Source organism: Cucumis melo, chromosome 5 (assembly GCF_025177605.1).
Source record: "Cucumis melo cultivar AY chromosome 5, USDA_Cmelo_AY_1.0, whole genome shotgun sequence".
In the NCBI taxonomy this organism is placed as follows: domain Eukaryota; kingdom Viridiplantae; phylum Streptophyta; class Magnoliopsida; order Cucurbitales; family Cucurbitaceae; genus Cucumis; species Cucumis melo.
Window position 1 is genome coordinate 14100073 of NC_066861.1, and position 14712 is coordinate 14114784.

Below are 14712 nucleotides of genomic sequence, written 5' to 3' on the forward strand. Positions count from 1 at the left end.
GGTTGTTTAATGCATACATAATAAAGTAATCCACAAACCATTGAAAATGGTAAATGTACAAGTATATTACATAGGGGTATAATTAGGTCGGGTTCGGTTTGGGTTTTCTTCAAAACCGACCTGACCCGAAATGTGCGGTTAATTTAGTAACAGGACCCAACCCGACCTGACCCACAATTGGGTCAAGTCGTTTTTTCTAATTTAATTTAATTACTGTTATTATTTACAAGACCCATCTACAGTCATTAACAAACAATAAAGGGATATCTGTATTTGAGTATCATAAAAAAGCAAAGCAGAAGAGAAAGAAGAAAAATGTCACTGACTCCAAGTTAAACAACATGAAAGTTCTTCAAAATTACAACATGAACAATATTTATCATGAACTACATGAAAGTACAAAAAGATGCAACACAAAAAGACTTTCAAAGTTGTTGAAGAAGGTTGCCAAGAATCTCTGCAAAAATTCAAATATGCAAAGGAAAGCTAATAGTTATAATATTGGCAAAAAACTCTAAAGAAAAACTCTAAAAAACTAAAAAACTCAAACATACAGTGATAATATTCTACTGTAGATAAATCTTGTTTAGCCTTGAGAATAGGTTGTTCGATATGTTGGGCGATATTATCAAATCGTGGCCATAAAACTTAAACAAAAACCAGAATGTAGAAGAAAAATAATACTTCAAAATCTTCAAATAAACTATTTTCACGTTTCTCCTGTTAGGAATGATGCAAGAGGCCTACAAGAACTGAATCTAGCAAACGACATTAATTCCTAACTTCATGAACAATTATCATCTCGATATTGAGAAAAAATAACTTCCCAAAGTAAGGTTAGAGATAAAGAAACAAAGTTGCAACATACCAACATATCTATGAGGCATAAAACTACTACTTCTCGCATTTTCTAAAAGTATACAGATGCAAACTAATTGCATACCAAATTTCTTAGGATTTCTGTAACAAAGGTCTTTTGTCATCATTCTTCCTCTCATATTATCTATAAGGCTAGAACACAAATGGACATTTGAAACAATAGCAACAAAAAATTTATTCAAATATGTCAAATTCTCTTTTGCCTACAATTGAATCTATTGTCTACGTTACACCTTGTTCGTATAACCCAAGGTGCTTCTATCACTGTGCTTCAAGACTCTAAAAAAAGAAGATTCAATATTTAATAAGTTAACAATTTAAAACAAAAAAATGTAAATGAAGATTTGAGAGTAGGGATTTAGAGTCTTAGACCATAGAGTCATTATTCAGATTCTCAAATGCAGCTTCCATCTCCTTTCCTATGTTTATGAATTCTAGATCAAAATGACAAACTATTAGTTTATATTGGATAATTGAAAATTTTAAATGTGTACTTCAAAAAGAATATTACCTTCATCAATTTCTTCAGCCCCATCAATTTCTTCAGTCATGTCATCCAAAGTTTTAGACTGAATCCAATTTTGAGCACAAATGAGTGGCTCTGCAGTTTGAGGAGTTAATGAACTTCGAAAAGAAGTTAACACCCGTCCTCCAGTGCTAAAGGCGAACTCAGAAGGCACGATTGATATAGGAATACTGTACATATCCCTGACTACTTGGCTAATGATCTTAAATCGAGAGGAATTCACCTTCCACCAATTTAGCAAATCTAAATATTCATCTTTTATATGAGCCTCATCTAGATAACGAGTCACCTCTGTTTTAGCATCATCTAGACATGTTTTGTTACTTTGTTTAAATCTATCATGAACAACAACACGTTCCTTATAAGATCCACTAGATGAGATAGAAGGTATTTCACTTTGACTTTGAAAGTCAAATCCTTCGATAGGCGTACATGATTGTGTTTGTGAATATTTTTCTTTTGACATTCTCATATAATAATCATCACACAATCGACCAAATGCTTCTTCAATCTTATTTGTCCATAATTTTGTACAATCTTTCTCTAAAAATTCATTAAAACAATAATTCACATAAGCGAGTTTGTATCTACGGTCAAGAACTACATAAACATATAATAATAAATTGGTCTTCTCACTTGTAGTCATACCCCAATACTTGTTGAATTTTGTCTGCATGTTTAATGTCATCTGACTCAATAGTGCATTCTCATACGATGAGTATTCACGAATTATTTCTTGGATCAAACAAAGTTCGTAAAAAAAAATGTTTCTAGTCACATACATAGATGCAGAAAATTTCATTGTTACCCCTGAAAAGGTCTTTAGGAACTTTACAAACACTTTTGCACTATCCCAATCTTCAACAGTAGGAATATCGTCATTTGGCAAATAACTAGGGTCATGCTCCTTTAATCTTTCAAACGTCTTTTGACACTTAATTGCTCCATCTAATATAGTGAAAGTAGAATTCCATCGTATTGGAACATCCATCGTAAGACAATTTTTTGTTGAGATTTATCTTCTTTAGCAAAATCTTTAAATATTTGCAATCTAGCAGGAGATAACCTAACATACTTCACAACATTTCTGATTCGAATGATAGACACATGCAAATCTTTTAAGGCAGCACTTACAATTAAATTAAGAATATCGGCACAAGATCTAATGTGAATAAATTTACCATCCAACATCAACCCATTTCTGCCTTTAACCTTTTTAACCAAGTAGGCAATGGCTACATCATTTGAACTTGCATTACCAACAATTACAGTAAAGAGCCTATCGATACCCCTACCTTCTAAGCACTTTTCAATGGCTCGACCTATTGTATCTCCTTTATGATTAGCTATTTGACAAAAGTTCAAAAATTATTTTATGCAAGTTCCAATCATCATCAATTAAATGAGCCGTTATAACCATATAATTATTATTTTCCACAGAAGTCCATGTATATGTAGTAAACAAACTCTTTGGCCACTTCGAGTTAATACATTTTTTAACTTTCTTTTCTACCTCATATACATTTGAAAACAATCCTTTGCAACGGTTACTCTTGATGGAATCATAAATTTTGGATTTAATGCCTGAAAAAATTGGTGAAACCCTTCACTTTCTACAAACTTAAATGACAATTCATGCAAAATAACCATACTAGCAAGCATTGTTCTATAATTTTCTTGAGTGAAGGATGTAGCCATCAAACTACTTTCAGAATCTCCCTCTCCTTCAACATTATCTTTCAATGGATTTACATGCTTCTTACATTTCTCTAAATGCCATTTAAAATTAGTGGTACCATTTCTTTTGGAATCACATGCATATGAAGTCTCACAATGTTTACAAGCAGCCCTAGGATATTTAGGATCACATCCTTCTACTTTTATAAAATGTTCCCATACCGATGATGGTGGTTTAACCAATTTTCTTTTTCCTAACACTGCACTAGAACAACTTTGTTTTGAAGTCTCGTCTACAGAGAATGAAGTCATCCTAATAATCATCAAACAAAACACACAGAAAAAACACACAAATTTTAACTAATAATGATCAAACAAAAACTCCTCATTGGGAGTTTAATATATATGTATATGAAAAATAAAGCAAAACAAAATATAAAAGTAGATATTTTAATCTTCTAGTTTTAATTCATTAATATAAAAGTTCTTCTTTTCTAGTTTTTACAATTTTTGTATTATGATTTTATTTAAATTTTTTGGATGATTATGCACAGAGAGAAGAAGCATAGATTCCAAACAAACATATAAGAAAGATCGAACGAAAAAAGAAATTAAGACAAGGATGTTAAGAAAACATGTTAATATAATAGGCTTTGAAAAATACAATGGTTTGTAATACACATGCTAATGTTATGATTTTCTTATGTAAATTCTCCATTCCATACACCAAAATAAGGTTAAATGTTTAACAAAATCAATAACATATTTTGTGGTAAAAAGTAGAGTTGCAAAAGAGACTGAAACATCAATAATGGAAAGAAGAAAAAGGAAAACAAAATATAGATCAAGGCCCAACCCTCCTCCATTATCACCATCTCATTATATTCTTCTTCTTTCTCATACTCCGTTTCTTTCTTCATTACCCTCTCTCTCTGTTTTTTACAGACATTTTTGTCTTTTACTTCCATCGAATCTCCTCTCATAATCTCACCCCCCAAAAACCTTTCTCCATCTTCCTCTCTCCACCAAATATCCACAAACCCATCGAACAAGAGCCGGAGTAAGCCCTCTTCTTCATTTCCATGGCTTCCTCTGCCCCACATTTGATCTCTCTCATTTTCACACTCCTCTTCTTACTCTTCACTTTCCGAGTCAAAACGTAAATTAAAATCCATCATTTACAAATTCAAATACAGAAAATTCAAATACAAAATTTAAATTCAAAAGCAAAGTTTATTGCATATACAGCTTCTGCCATAAAAGAAATAAGAGTATTCTATAGCATCTCAATTACTTCACAATTGAACTACAAAATCACAAACAAGCCTCAATCTACAATACCCGATTCAAGAAATCAAAACTCATCAACAAAATTAAACCAAAATTCCTTCCAACCAAACAACAATTTCATGAAACAAATTGCAAAATAACCAGCAAATCATAAAATAACGAAACAAATTTTACCTTGTTGTCGGAAAGTCAAGCTCCACCAATCAGCACGGTTACTTCTTCTTGTTCGGCAGCCTTTCAAACTGATGATAAAGCTCAATTGATCCACCAACAATTAAGCTCAATCGATCCCACGCCGGAGGATACCGTAAATGCTAAACCCACATCGGAGGATACCGTAAAAGTCAAACCCGGACTAAATCAAAATACATCTAAACGGAAGTAAAAATCAATAACTTAATTAATAAAATTTACTCTAAAATTTACTCTAAAATTTCCCAATTTAAATTATTCAAAAAAATTTAAGGTTGAAACTAATTCGAAACCTCAATTAGATCTAAAATTAAATTAACAATTTTTTTTAATTTAATTACCTTGACTTAACCAAACGGAGGTCGAAAAATCATCTAAATTATAAGAAAATTTATCACTTAACTTAAATCTTCAAGTTTTGCCAAAGGAATCAATCATAACTAAAAGGGAAATTGTACTGGATGGCAAAATAAAAATATAATTTAGCAAAATCAGCACCAATCTTTTCAATTTTGCAGATATAACAAATTTTTAATTTTTGTTGATATTTCTTATTTCATTTTTTTCATTATTACAAAATTACCCTTCTGCTGCTTTATCTTGTTCTTTCGATCTTTTCTTTATCGTTCTTCTCCTTCAATCTCCATTCTTCGTTTTCTCCTTCAATCTCCATTCTTCGTTTTCTCCTTCAATCTCCATTCTTCGTTTTCTTCTTCAATCTCCATTCTTTGTTTTCTTCTTCTCTACTGCGTCGTTCTTCTTCGCGATTTCTCCTATTTGCCGACATCTCTTCTCCTCGTCTTCTTCAGCCTCTTGTTCACCGTTCTTTCTTCGTTTTCTTCTTCTCTATTGCATTCTTCTTCGCGATTTCTCCTATTTGTCGACTTCTCTTCTCCTCGTCTTCTTCAGCCTCTTGTCCACCGTTCTTTCTTCGTTTTCTTCTTCTCTACTGCGTCGTTCTTCTTCGCGATTTCTCCTATTTTCCGACTTCTCTTCTCCTCGTCTTCTTCAGCCTCTTGTCCACCGTCCAAAAGAATCATGTATGTATTTGCCCTAATATCATACAACAAGTTAGTATATTATTTATTAAAATTAGGGTTACGATTTGTTATTACTCATCTCTTTTATTTGTTCATAATATCTACGATTTGGTTCTGTTTTCCCGGCCCAACATGATTTGGTTCTGTTTGGTTCTGTTTTTTTTTTTTAAATTTGTATCAGTTTTTTATATCAGTTGTATGATATACTTATATTATATGTATTAATTGACTGATATACTTACTACGTGTTTTTTATTTTCCCTAAATTGTTGCAGTTCATTGTAGTTATGGTTAAGCTTGCAGTAATTGTTTTTCATAGTGGTCAATGGGATGAGCAACAGTCCTATGTGGATTACAAAACAAATTGTGTTTTGGTTGATGAAGTAATATCATCATTTGATTCTTTTGTGAACTTGATACGTACTGAAATTCAAGTTGAGTCGTGTATTGAACTTTCGGTTTTGTTGCTTATAGGTAGTAATAGTGTTCAACATGTTCTAAAGATTGTTGAAAATAAAGATATGAGTTGGTTCTTGACATTGGTTAAGGATCAATCTACCCAATATCCTTTAGTTGCTCATTCTGTAAATACAGTTTTGGATGTTTCAGTTGGTTCTTCTTGTTCTTCTTCCATAGTTGAGGTTGATTTGGGAGATGAATTAGTAATTTTTAGAGATGTTGATATTACTAATAGTAAGGATGGGTTGACTTTTAAGGAGAAGGATTTGTTTTGCAGTAAAGAAATTTTGCTGAAGTCATTTCGCTTTATAGCTGTCAAGAGTAATTTTGAATTTAAGACATTGAGATTTAATTCAAGATCAATTGAGTTGAGATGTAATGAAGATGGTTGTCTTTGGTTTGTTTGAGCATCGCGTTATAAAAGAAGTGAATTATGGATGATTCGAAAATACGTTAGTGATCATAGTTGCTCAATGATTGTTCATTCTTCTCATAAGCAAGCATCTTCAGAATTTGTTAGTCATTGTATGATTGATTATTTGAGGTATAGTTATTCTCATTCAACACCAAAAGATATCATCCATCATATGCGTATGAATTATGGAGTTTCTGTTAGTTATTATAAGGCTTGGAGAGCAAAAGAATCTGTTATGAAGTTGTTGAAAGGAGATGCCGATGATTCTTATGCTTTGATTCCAAAGTTCTTCTCAATGCTAAAAGAAATAAATCCAGGTTTTTTTTTTATCAATTGTTATATTGTTCAATTTATTTCGTTTTATACTATTACTATTTTTCATTCATTATTTTACTTGTATAGCTGGTATACTTACTAGTTGTTGTATACCAGTTTAGTGTTTAGTGTTTTATATTAGTTTACTGATATACCTATTATGAAGTATACTTGTTGTATGATGTATGCAATACTGATTATATGTTTTACTATTTAGTGTTTTATATCAGTTTACTGATATACCTATTATGAAGTATACTTATTGTATGATGTACACAATGCTAATTATATGTTTTACTATCTAGTGCATTTATTAAATTGATTATTCTATTTTGTTCCCTTTTTGTAGGTTCATTTACTGCATACGAAATAGATCCAAATGGCCATTTCAAATATTGTTTTATGGCTATTGCATCATCAATCGAAGGTTGGAGATATTATAGACCAAATATAGTTGTTGATGGAACATTTTTAAAGTGTAAGTATGGTGGAACATTGTTAACTGCAGCAACTATGGATGGTAATAGTAAAATTTTCCCTCTTGCATTTAGTATAGTAGATTCGGAGAATGATGCTTCTTGGAAATGGTTTTTTGAACAATTAAAACTTTCTTTTGGAGATCGAGAGGGATTGGTTATTATTTCTGATAGACATATAAGTATTCCAAAGGGTGTTTTAGACGTGTTTCCAACGGTACAATACTGCGTTTGTGTAGAACATCTTTTAAAAAGTGTGAAGTTGTCATTTAATGACTCTTTAATTGAAAAGCTTTTTCGTCAATGTGCATACTCGTATACAATAGATGATTTCGAGTTATATATGAGATGGATGGAGTCGATATACCCATCTATTAGAGGATATCTTATGAAAGTTGGTTTTGAGAGATGGTCACGCGCATACTCTAGAAAAAGAAGATATCAAATAATGACAACGAATATTTGTGAAAGCTTGAATTCTAAGTTGAAGATTGATAGAGACTTGCCGGTTGCATCCTTTCTTGAGGCCATTAGAGAGTTTCTTCAACGGTGGTTTTATGAGAGAAGAAAAGCAGCCTTATGTTTAAAAAGTGTTTTGAGTTCTTGGGCTGAAGGACTAATAAGAAAGCTAGTTGATGAATCAAGAAGCTTCATTGTAAGTGTTATGTTTTAGATATTTGTTTATAATAGTCAATTATCGATATACTGTATTGAAGTGTAATGATTAGTTAATACACTGATGATATACCATAATTTTTTGTGTTCCGGTGAATCCTGTGAGTGAAGTTGAATTTCAAGTAGTTGATGGAGGCAAGAATTTTTTAGTAAAGTTGAACTGTAATAGCTGCAGTTGCCTTTTTTGGGATCTAGAAGAAATTCCATGTGCTCATGATCTTATTGTCATTCGTAGTCTTAATTTGAATCCTTATGCATTCGTTTTATAGTATTACTATGCTACTGTATTGTCTGCAACTTATGGTGGTTTAGTTCGTCCGATTGGTAACCATACTGATTGGAGTGTTGTGGAGGTGAACGACAATATATTGCCTCCAGTATTTAGACGTCCAGCAGGAAGGCCTCGAAAAAGAAGGATTCCTTCTATTGGTGAAGTTTCAAAGAGCTCAAAATGTAGTCGTTGTAAGAGAGCCGATCATAATATTAGAACTTGTAGATTTGAACCTATTTGAACAATTTAATTGTTTTGAAATTTAGCAATTATTTGAACAATTTACTTATTTTGAAATTTAGCAATTATCAGTGATGTATTATTTGAACAATTTATTTTTGAATATTTTCTTCTCTACTTCATTTTTTTTATTTTTGTTCTTAATTGATACACTTGATATAAGGTATTTAAAGTCCAATACACCTGTGATATACCCAAGATAAAGTCTATCAACATCAAAGAAACATTCTTTTTCTAAGTGATATATGCAATATAAGATACTTCAAACGCAAAGATACCAAAACAAGATAAGGTACATAAAATACCAAAGATACCTATGTGATTTAAGATAAGGTATATCATATACGAAAAGTACTTATGTGATTCAAGATGAAGTATATTACATACGAAAAACACCTATGTGATTTGAGATAAAGTATATCACATGTGAAAACATATCCCAAAAGAAAAGTTTATCAAGGTAGCAAATCAAAACTTGGTGGTTCAAATGCAACATTTGACTTTTTTCCCTTTTTGGGAGATTTATGCTTTTGGGCCAATTCCAAATCAATAGCTTTTGGTGTGGGTTTCAATTTCCTTTTCGGCTGCTCATGTTGCACATGTTGCACATGTTGCACTTTACACTTTTCATCATTGGCAGCAAGTTGTGAAGCTTTCCTTGTAAGTACTCTATTTTGAGTAGCCTAAAAATATACAATTTTATTTATTAGTATTTTACAAAAGAAAATTAAAATTTTAAAAATATTATAGTTTAAAAATGATTTTACCACTTGTTTTCCTTTATCGTTCTTTCCCTTTGTCCTCCCTTCTTCATTTTGTTGGTGTTTTTCCTATGTTATCACCCAAATCCAATGTATAATAATAAATCAACATGTATCAGCAAGTTTATGTACATAGAATAATAAGGTGTATCAGTCAATAAGCTTAAGTTTAGAAAAGTTATAACCTCTCGAATTTTGAGGATGTCTTCAACTAATTTGAGGCTTGTTTCCATTAACTCCTTTCCATCTAACTCTCTTTCATTTGGCTGTTCTTTAGATTCTCCAATCTTTAAATGAAAAGTATGAAATATGTGAATAAGTCAGATGATATATCTAATATTATATATTTTATCAAAATGTATCAAGACGTACACTAAATTACTTACGGTTGGGTGATGTGCTTCTTTTGAAACTTCATTCATTTGCTTTTCTTCATTGTCTTTTTCATTCTTTAATAAATAAGTAGAAAATTTTATTAAAACAAGCGTAACAATAAAATGATAGACCTTATTGTTCAATGAAAGTATATTATAAGTTACTTACATTTTTGTCTTCATTTTCTGGATTCATTGGTTGATCTTCTGCATTAACTTCTTGATTCTCTATTTCTTCCTCATTTTTTTTGGCATCTTCTTGATTCTTTTAGGATTTATGAAAATGTATAAGTAAATTGAATAATTAATATCCATAAGAAAAATAAAATTATTGCAGGTAAACTAAATGTATATTACATTGTTGATGAACTTATCAATATTCTTGATTGCTTGCTCCAGTTCTTCTGCATTCTGTTCTTGTTCAATTTCTTCTTCATTAATCTGTAATATCAGTATATCAGTATCAACAAATGATGTATATCAGTATGATTTATATAAGTTGTATGTTATATTGGTACGTTGATATACCTCAAACAACAATAAATTTAACTCAATTCAAAAGAAAAATAATATATTTACCTCTTCATCATCCAAGTTATGAATATTCATTCTTTCCTCAAGACGTTGCAAACTTAAAGTTGGAGCATGATTTTCATGGTACGATCCTTGTGATTATTTTTCTGTTGGCATTCTTTCATTGATTATGGTGATTATATTATTTAACAATTTCAATACTTCATTTTGTCCATTTTCTACAGTATTCTTCAAGCTTTTCAAGTCATTCTTCACTTCTTGAATTTCTTTTCTCAATGATTTTTTTGTCTCATCATTTACAATTTCTTCCTCATCACCTTTGTCATTCTCATCTTCTGTTTCTTCACTTTGTTCTTTCTCAACTTCATTTGGTGCGTCATTTAGGAAGAATTGAAAGTTTGGAGAGGTTAGTTCATCGCTAGTTGGAGTGAAAGGGATAACTGTAAACTGTATTTTTAAAATAAAAGTTATACAGTTGATACACTTCATATGAAGTTAACTAGGTACATAAACAAAGTGATATACCTACAATGTAGTATATAACTGATTAGGTTGTAGAAGAAAAAGAACTTACATCATTTGACTTGAAGTAATTCCGTTGCAGATATGTCCAAACAGGTTGCTGTTCTAATTTCCAATTTATGATTCTTGGGCTTCATTGTCCAATTCTTGTGGCTATCCCATTTGGACTTTCAGAAAGCTTTGGGATGATTTCTAGTGCCCAACAAACTAAAACGTGTGGAAATCCTTGTAGTGAGAAATTGACGGTCAAGTCTTCTGCAGCTTTCTCATATATTCAACAGTTAAGTTAAAAGACAACCTACCCCATGGAAAGTTTAGCAAAGTTTCCTCATCATCTATCATTTTAAGGTGTTTCCAATTTACTACATTATGGAGTTGTTTGCAGTTGATGAAACAGTCTAAAATAAGAAGATTTGCTAATTTAACCATGTGTTGGTCACTAAGTTGTGCTATACTAAAGGCTGCAATAATTTTGTTTCTGTCTAATATATCAATATTACTAAAGCTATTAAATGGGAAGTTTGAAGTTGAATTCCTCCTTGATATTTGAAGTTGTGGATTGTGGGAATGGTTGACAATTCAATCCGCTTATTAAATGAAATTCTCTCAATCCAAATTTTACTATATTACCCTCTAGATTGAAAATCAAAGTGTTGTCAGTTGATTGCTTAGACAGTCTTCTAATCAAATGAACTAACAATTGTCCAGGACACTTTTTGATTTGAATATCAAGAAGGTGCCCAAATGGACCCTTCCTAAGCATTTGCATTTGCTCTTTGGACAACTTTTTGACAATTGACTCTATTATTGTCAACTTTGAATAGTAATGAACTTTGTTTGCAAGGTTCTCTTCAGCATTAACCTGTTTAATATACAAATCAATGTATTATCAACAAAATATCAAGTGTATCAGCATATCATAACAAGTGTATAAGTACATCATAACAAGTGTATCAACAACATATATTGGTGTATCAACAATAGATATTGATATCAGTAATTACCTCTTTCTTCAATGATCCTTTATTCTTTCTTTGTCCTTTTCTACTCTTTGAACTTTCTTCACCCTTCTCAAATTTTTTTTTTCGTTTTAACTTTTCCAATCTTTTCCCTGTTTTGTTTGTATACCATAAAAATATATAAAATATTAGTTCCAAATTGTTTGTATTCAACAAAAATATAAAATACTAAAAAAAGAAATAAAAGATACCTTGCCATTTTTCGACTGAAGTTCTCAAGTGTATCAACAGGATGTTTCAAGTGTATAACTTAGAAAAAAATCAAACAATGGTTCCTGTAAAGTGTAGAATATGAAATACCTTGCCATTTTTCGACTGAAGTTCTCGAGTGTATCAACAAGATGTTGCCGAAGTTTGTTAAACGTGAAGGGGAGAAAGAAAATAACAAGTTCGTCCGAAATCTGTTCGTTTTCTTCTTCGTCCGAAGTCTGTTCGTTTTCTTCTTCGTCCGATTGAATTTTTTTTTCTGTCCGATTTGAAGCGAAACCCTAAATTTTGGGGATGAAAGGGAAATTCCACGGAAGGGAGCACGGAAAGGGAAATTCCACGGGAGGGAGCACGGGAAGGGAAATTGCACGGAAGGGAATTACATTGGGTAATTTTGTTTTTACAAATTTTAAACGTGGGCTGGGCTTTAATTTTCCATGTTTGCAAACTTAAAAGATTGTGTGCTATATACTTAATTTATTAAATTAAATGTGATATACCTGCAAGAGCCCCTAACTAAAACTGGTGAGGCGGTGGCGATAGAAGGTTATCTTAGTGAAAATGAAAAACCTTTTTCTTTTTTTTTCCTTTTCTTTTCAACTTAAGCATTTGAATGCTATTTATAAACCCAAATAATAACAATAATATTTATTATTATTATTTCCTTTAGGATATATATATAATACCAAAATATACATATATCTTTATTTTCATTATCTTTCTCTAAAATAATTAGGGAAACTTTCCTAAATATAATAAACGATTGAAATATTTACGACGTGTGTAACAAAGCCCGTAAATTTAGCCATTTTTAAATATTCCAAATTTGCGCTTCCATCCTTTTCTCCTCTCTGCGATTTTTTATCGTCTTCCTTTGTAATCTTCATGCGATTTCTTCCATTTTTTTTTTAGATTTGGGTAACAAAATCTATTTCTTTTTATCGTCATTCTTGTTTTCTCTCTTTTTTTAGACATGTCTATCTTCCTGTTTCTTCTTTTTCTTTTTTTTTTCACTGCATGTGTTGTATCGTTTTTTTTCTCTTCTTTTTTAAACAGATAGTGTATAAAGAATCTTGAAAAAATTGGTTAGGCATTTAAATTAGAGTAACCAAAACTAAAAGATCGTGTATAAAAAATATTAAAAAAATCGTTTATACCAAAATTTGAAAACAAAAAATCGTTTAGATTTGGGGTAGCCAAATATAAATGAAGCAGATCTAAACGATTGTGTAGCCAAATCTAAACGATCGTATACCAATTTTTGAAAAAAAAAATAGATTTGGAACCCTAAATCTAAACGATCTATACCAAAATTTTGAATTTTTTTTTTTTTAGATTTGGAACCCCAAATCTAAACGATCGCGTAGCCAAATCTAAACGATCGTGTAGCCAAATCTAAATGATCGTATACCAAATTTTGAAAAAAAATGATTTAGATTTAGTGTGTAGACAAATCTAAACGATTGTGTACTCAATTAATTAAACGATCGTGTATCAAATCGCGTTGCTAAATATATTACGCGCATTGTTCACGGGGCATTTTTGGTATTTTACACAGTGAGCCTCTAAGCTTTTTCCATTTTAGAATTGTTCTATACAATGTAAATACTTTGCCACTTTTTTATATTTTTGAAAAGACCCCAACTTAAATTATCTTCCACAATAATTAATTATTATTTATTTTTCTCTAAAATAATTAATTGCCTTCCACAATAATTAATTATTATTTATCTTTCTTCAAAATAATTAATTATCTTCTACCATAATTAATTATCTTCTACCATAATTAATTATTATTTATCTTTCTTCAAAATAATTAATTATCTTCTACAATAATTAATTATTATTTATCTTTCTTCAATGGAACATAATTAATTATTATTTATTTTTCTCGAAAATAAATATCCTTTTATAAATAATTATATTTTCCCAAAATATAATTATTTTCCTTTTTCTCCCTAAATAAATATCTTTTCTCTAAAATCAAATTATCTTTTCCTTAAATAGTTATATTTCAACAAATATAATTATCTTTTCCTTTCCCATAATAATGATATATATATATATATATATATATATATATATATATATATATATATATATATATATATATTTCCACATATACATATAATTATCAAATCTCCAACAAAATTTCTCCAATACAATTTAATTAAATAACATCCATAATTATTTAATTTAATTCAATTTCAACAACACCAAAAACCCACAACTTTACTTAATCCTCTTAACCTACCATTTAATCAAAATCTGAACAAACACCACATGCCAAAATCTCTAATTAATTAAATATTCATCCAACAAATATTTAATTAATTTCAATCCTCACAATATCAAATAATTCTTATTAAATGAATTAAAAAATAACGCCCAATAAATCAAATCTAATTAAACAAAACTACGATAATTAACTCCAAAATTATCTTAATTTAGGGGGCGTTACAGATATACTTCCTTTCCATGTGTTCTTTCTATTTGTGGTTGCAAGGTTCTTTTGAATTGGCTACTGCCTCATTATTGTTACACTAAAGAATGATGGATAAGTTCATGTTTGGAACAACTCCAAATCATGTAGGAATTTCCTGAGTCAAACTACTTTTTTGTTGCTTTGCAAGCAATGACATACTCAACCTCCAAAGTGGAGTCTACAATGGATCTTTGCTTGACGCTACTCCATACTATAGCTCTTCCATTCAAGGTGCACACTAATCCTAACGTGGATTTTTTGAAATCCTTGTTAGTTTGGAAATAAGAATCATTGTCTCAAGTAAGAATCAAATCTTAGTCTTAGACACTAGAATGTAGTCCCTTGTTCTTCCATG

At 30.5% G+C, this 14712-nt stretch overlaps 1 protein-coding gene across 3 annotated transcripts; it reads right to left on the reverse strand.

Annotated features, from left to right (window-relative positions):
* Positions 1–47: 47 nt before the first annotated feature.
* On the reverse strand, positions 48–4734 carry LOC107990533 (zinc finger BED domain-containing protein RICESLEEPER 2-like). 3 transcript variants are annotated; one of them, XM_017043983.2, is made up of 4 exons: positions 4547–4734; positions 1391–2989; positions 1252–1313; positions 48–457 (listed from the first exon to the last, which is right to left on the reverse strand). In XM_017043983.2, the coding sequence occupies exons 2-4, from the start codon at positions 2394–2396 to the stop codon at positions 380–382; spliced, it is 1146 nt and encodes a 381-aa protein (XP_016899472.2). In that variant the 5' UTR covers positions 2397–2989; positions 4547–4734; the 3' UTR covers positions 48–379. The 3 variants fall into 3 exon arrangements, with proteins under 3 accessions (XP_016899472.2, XP_050940481.1, XP_016899473.2); XM_051084524.1 differs by having other exon boundaries at positions 1391–4225; XM_017043984.2 differs by lacking the exon at positions 48–457 and adding an exon at positions 478–1158 and having other exon boundaries at positions 1391–4734.
* Between the last annotated feature and the right edge of the window lie 9978 nt (positions 4735–14712).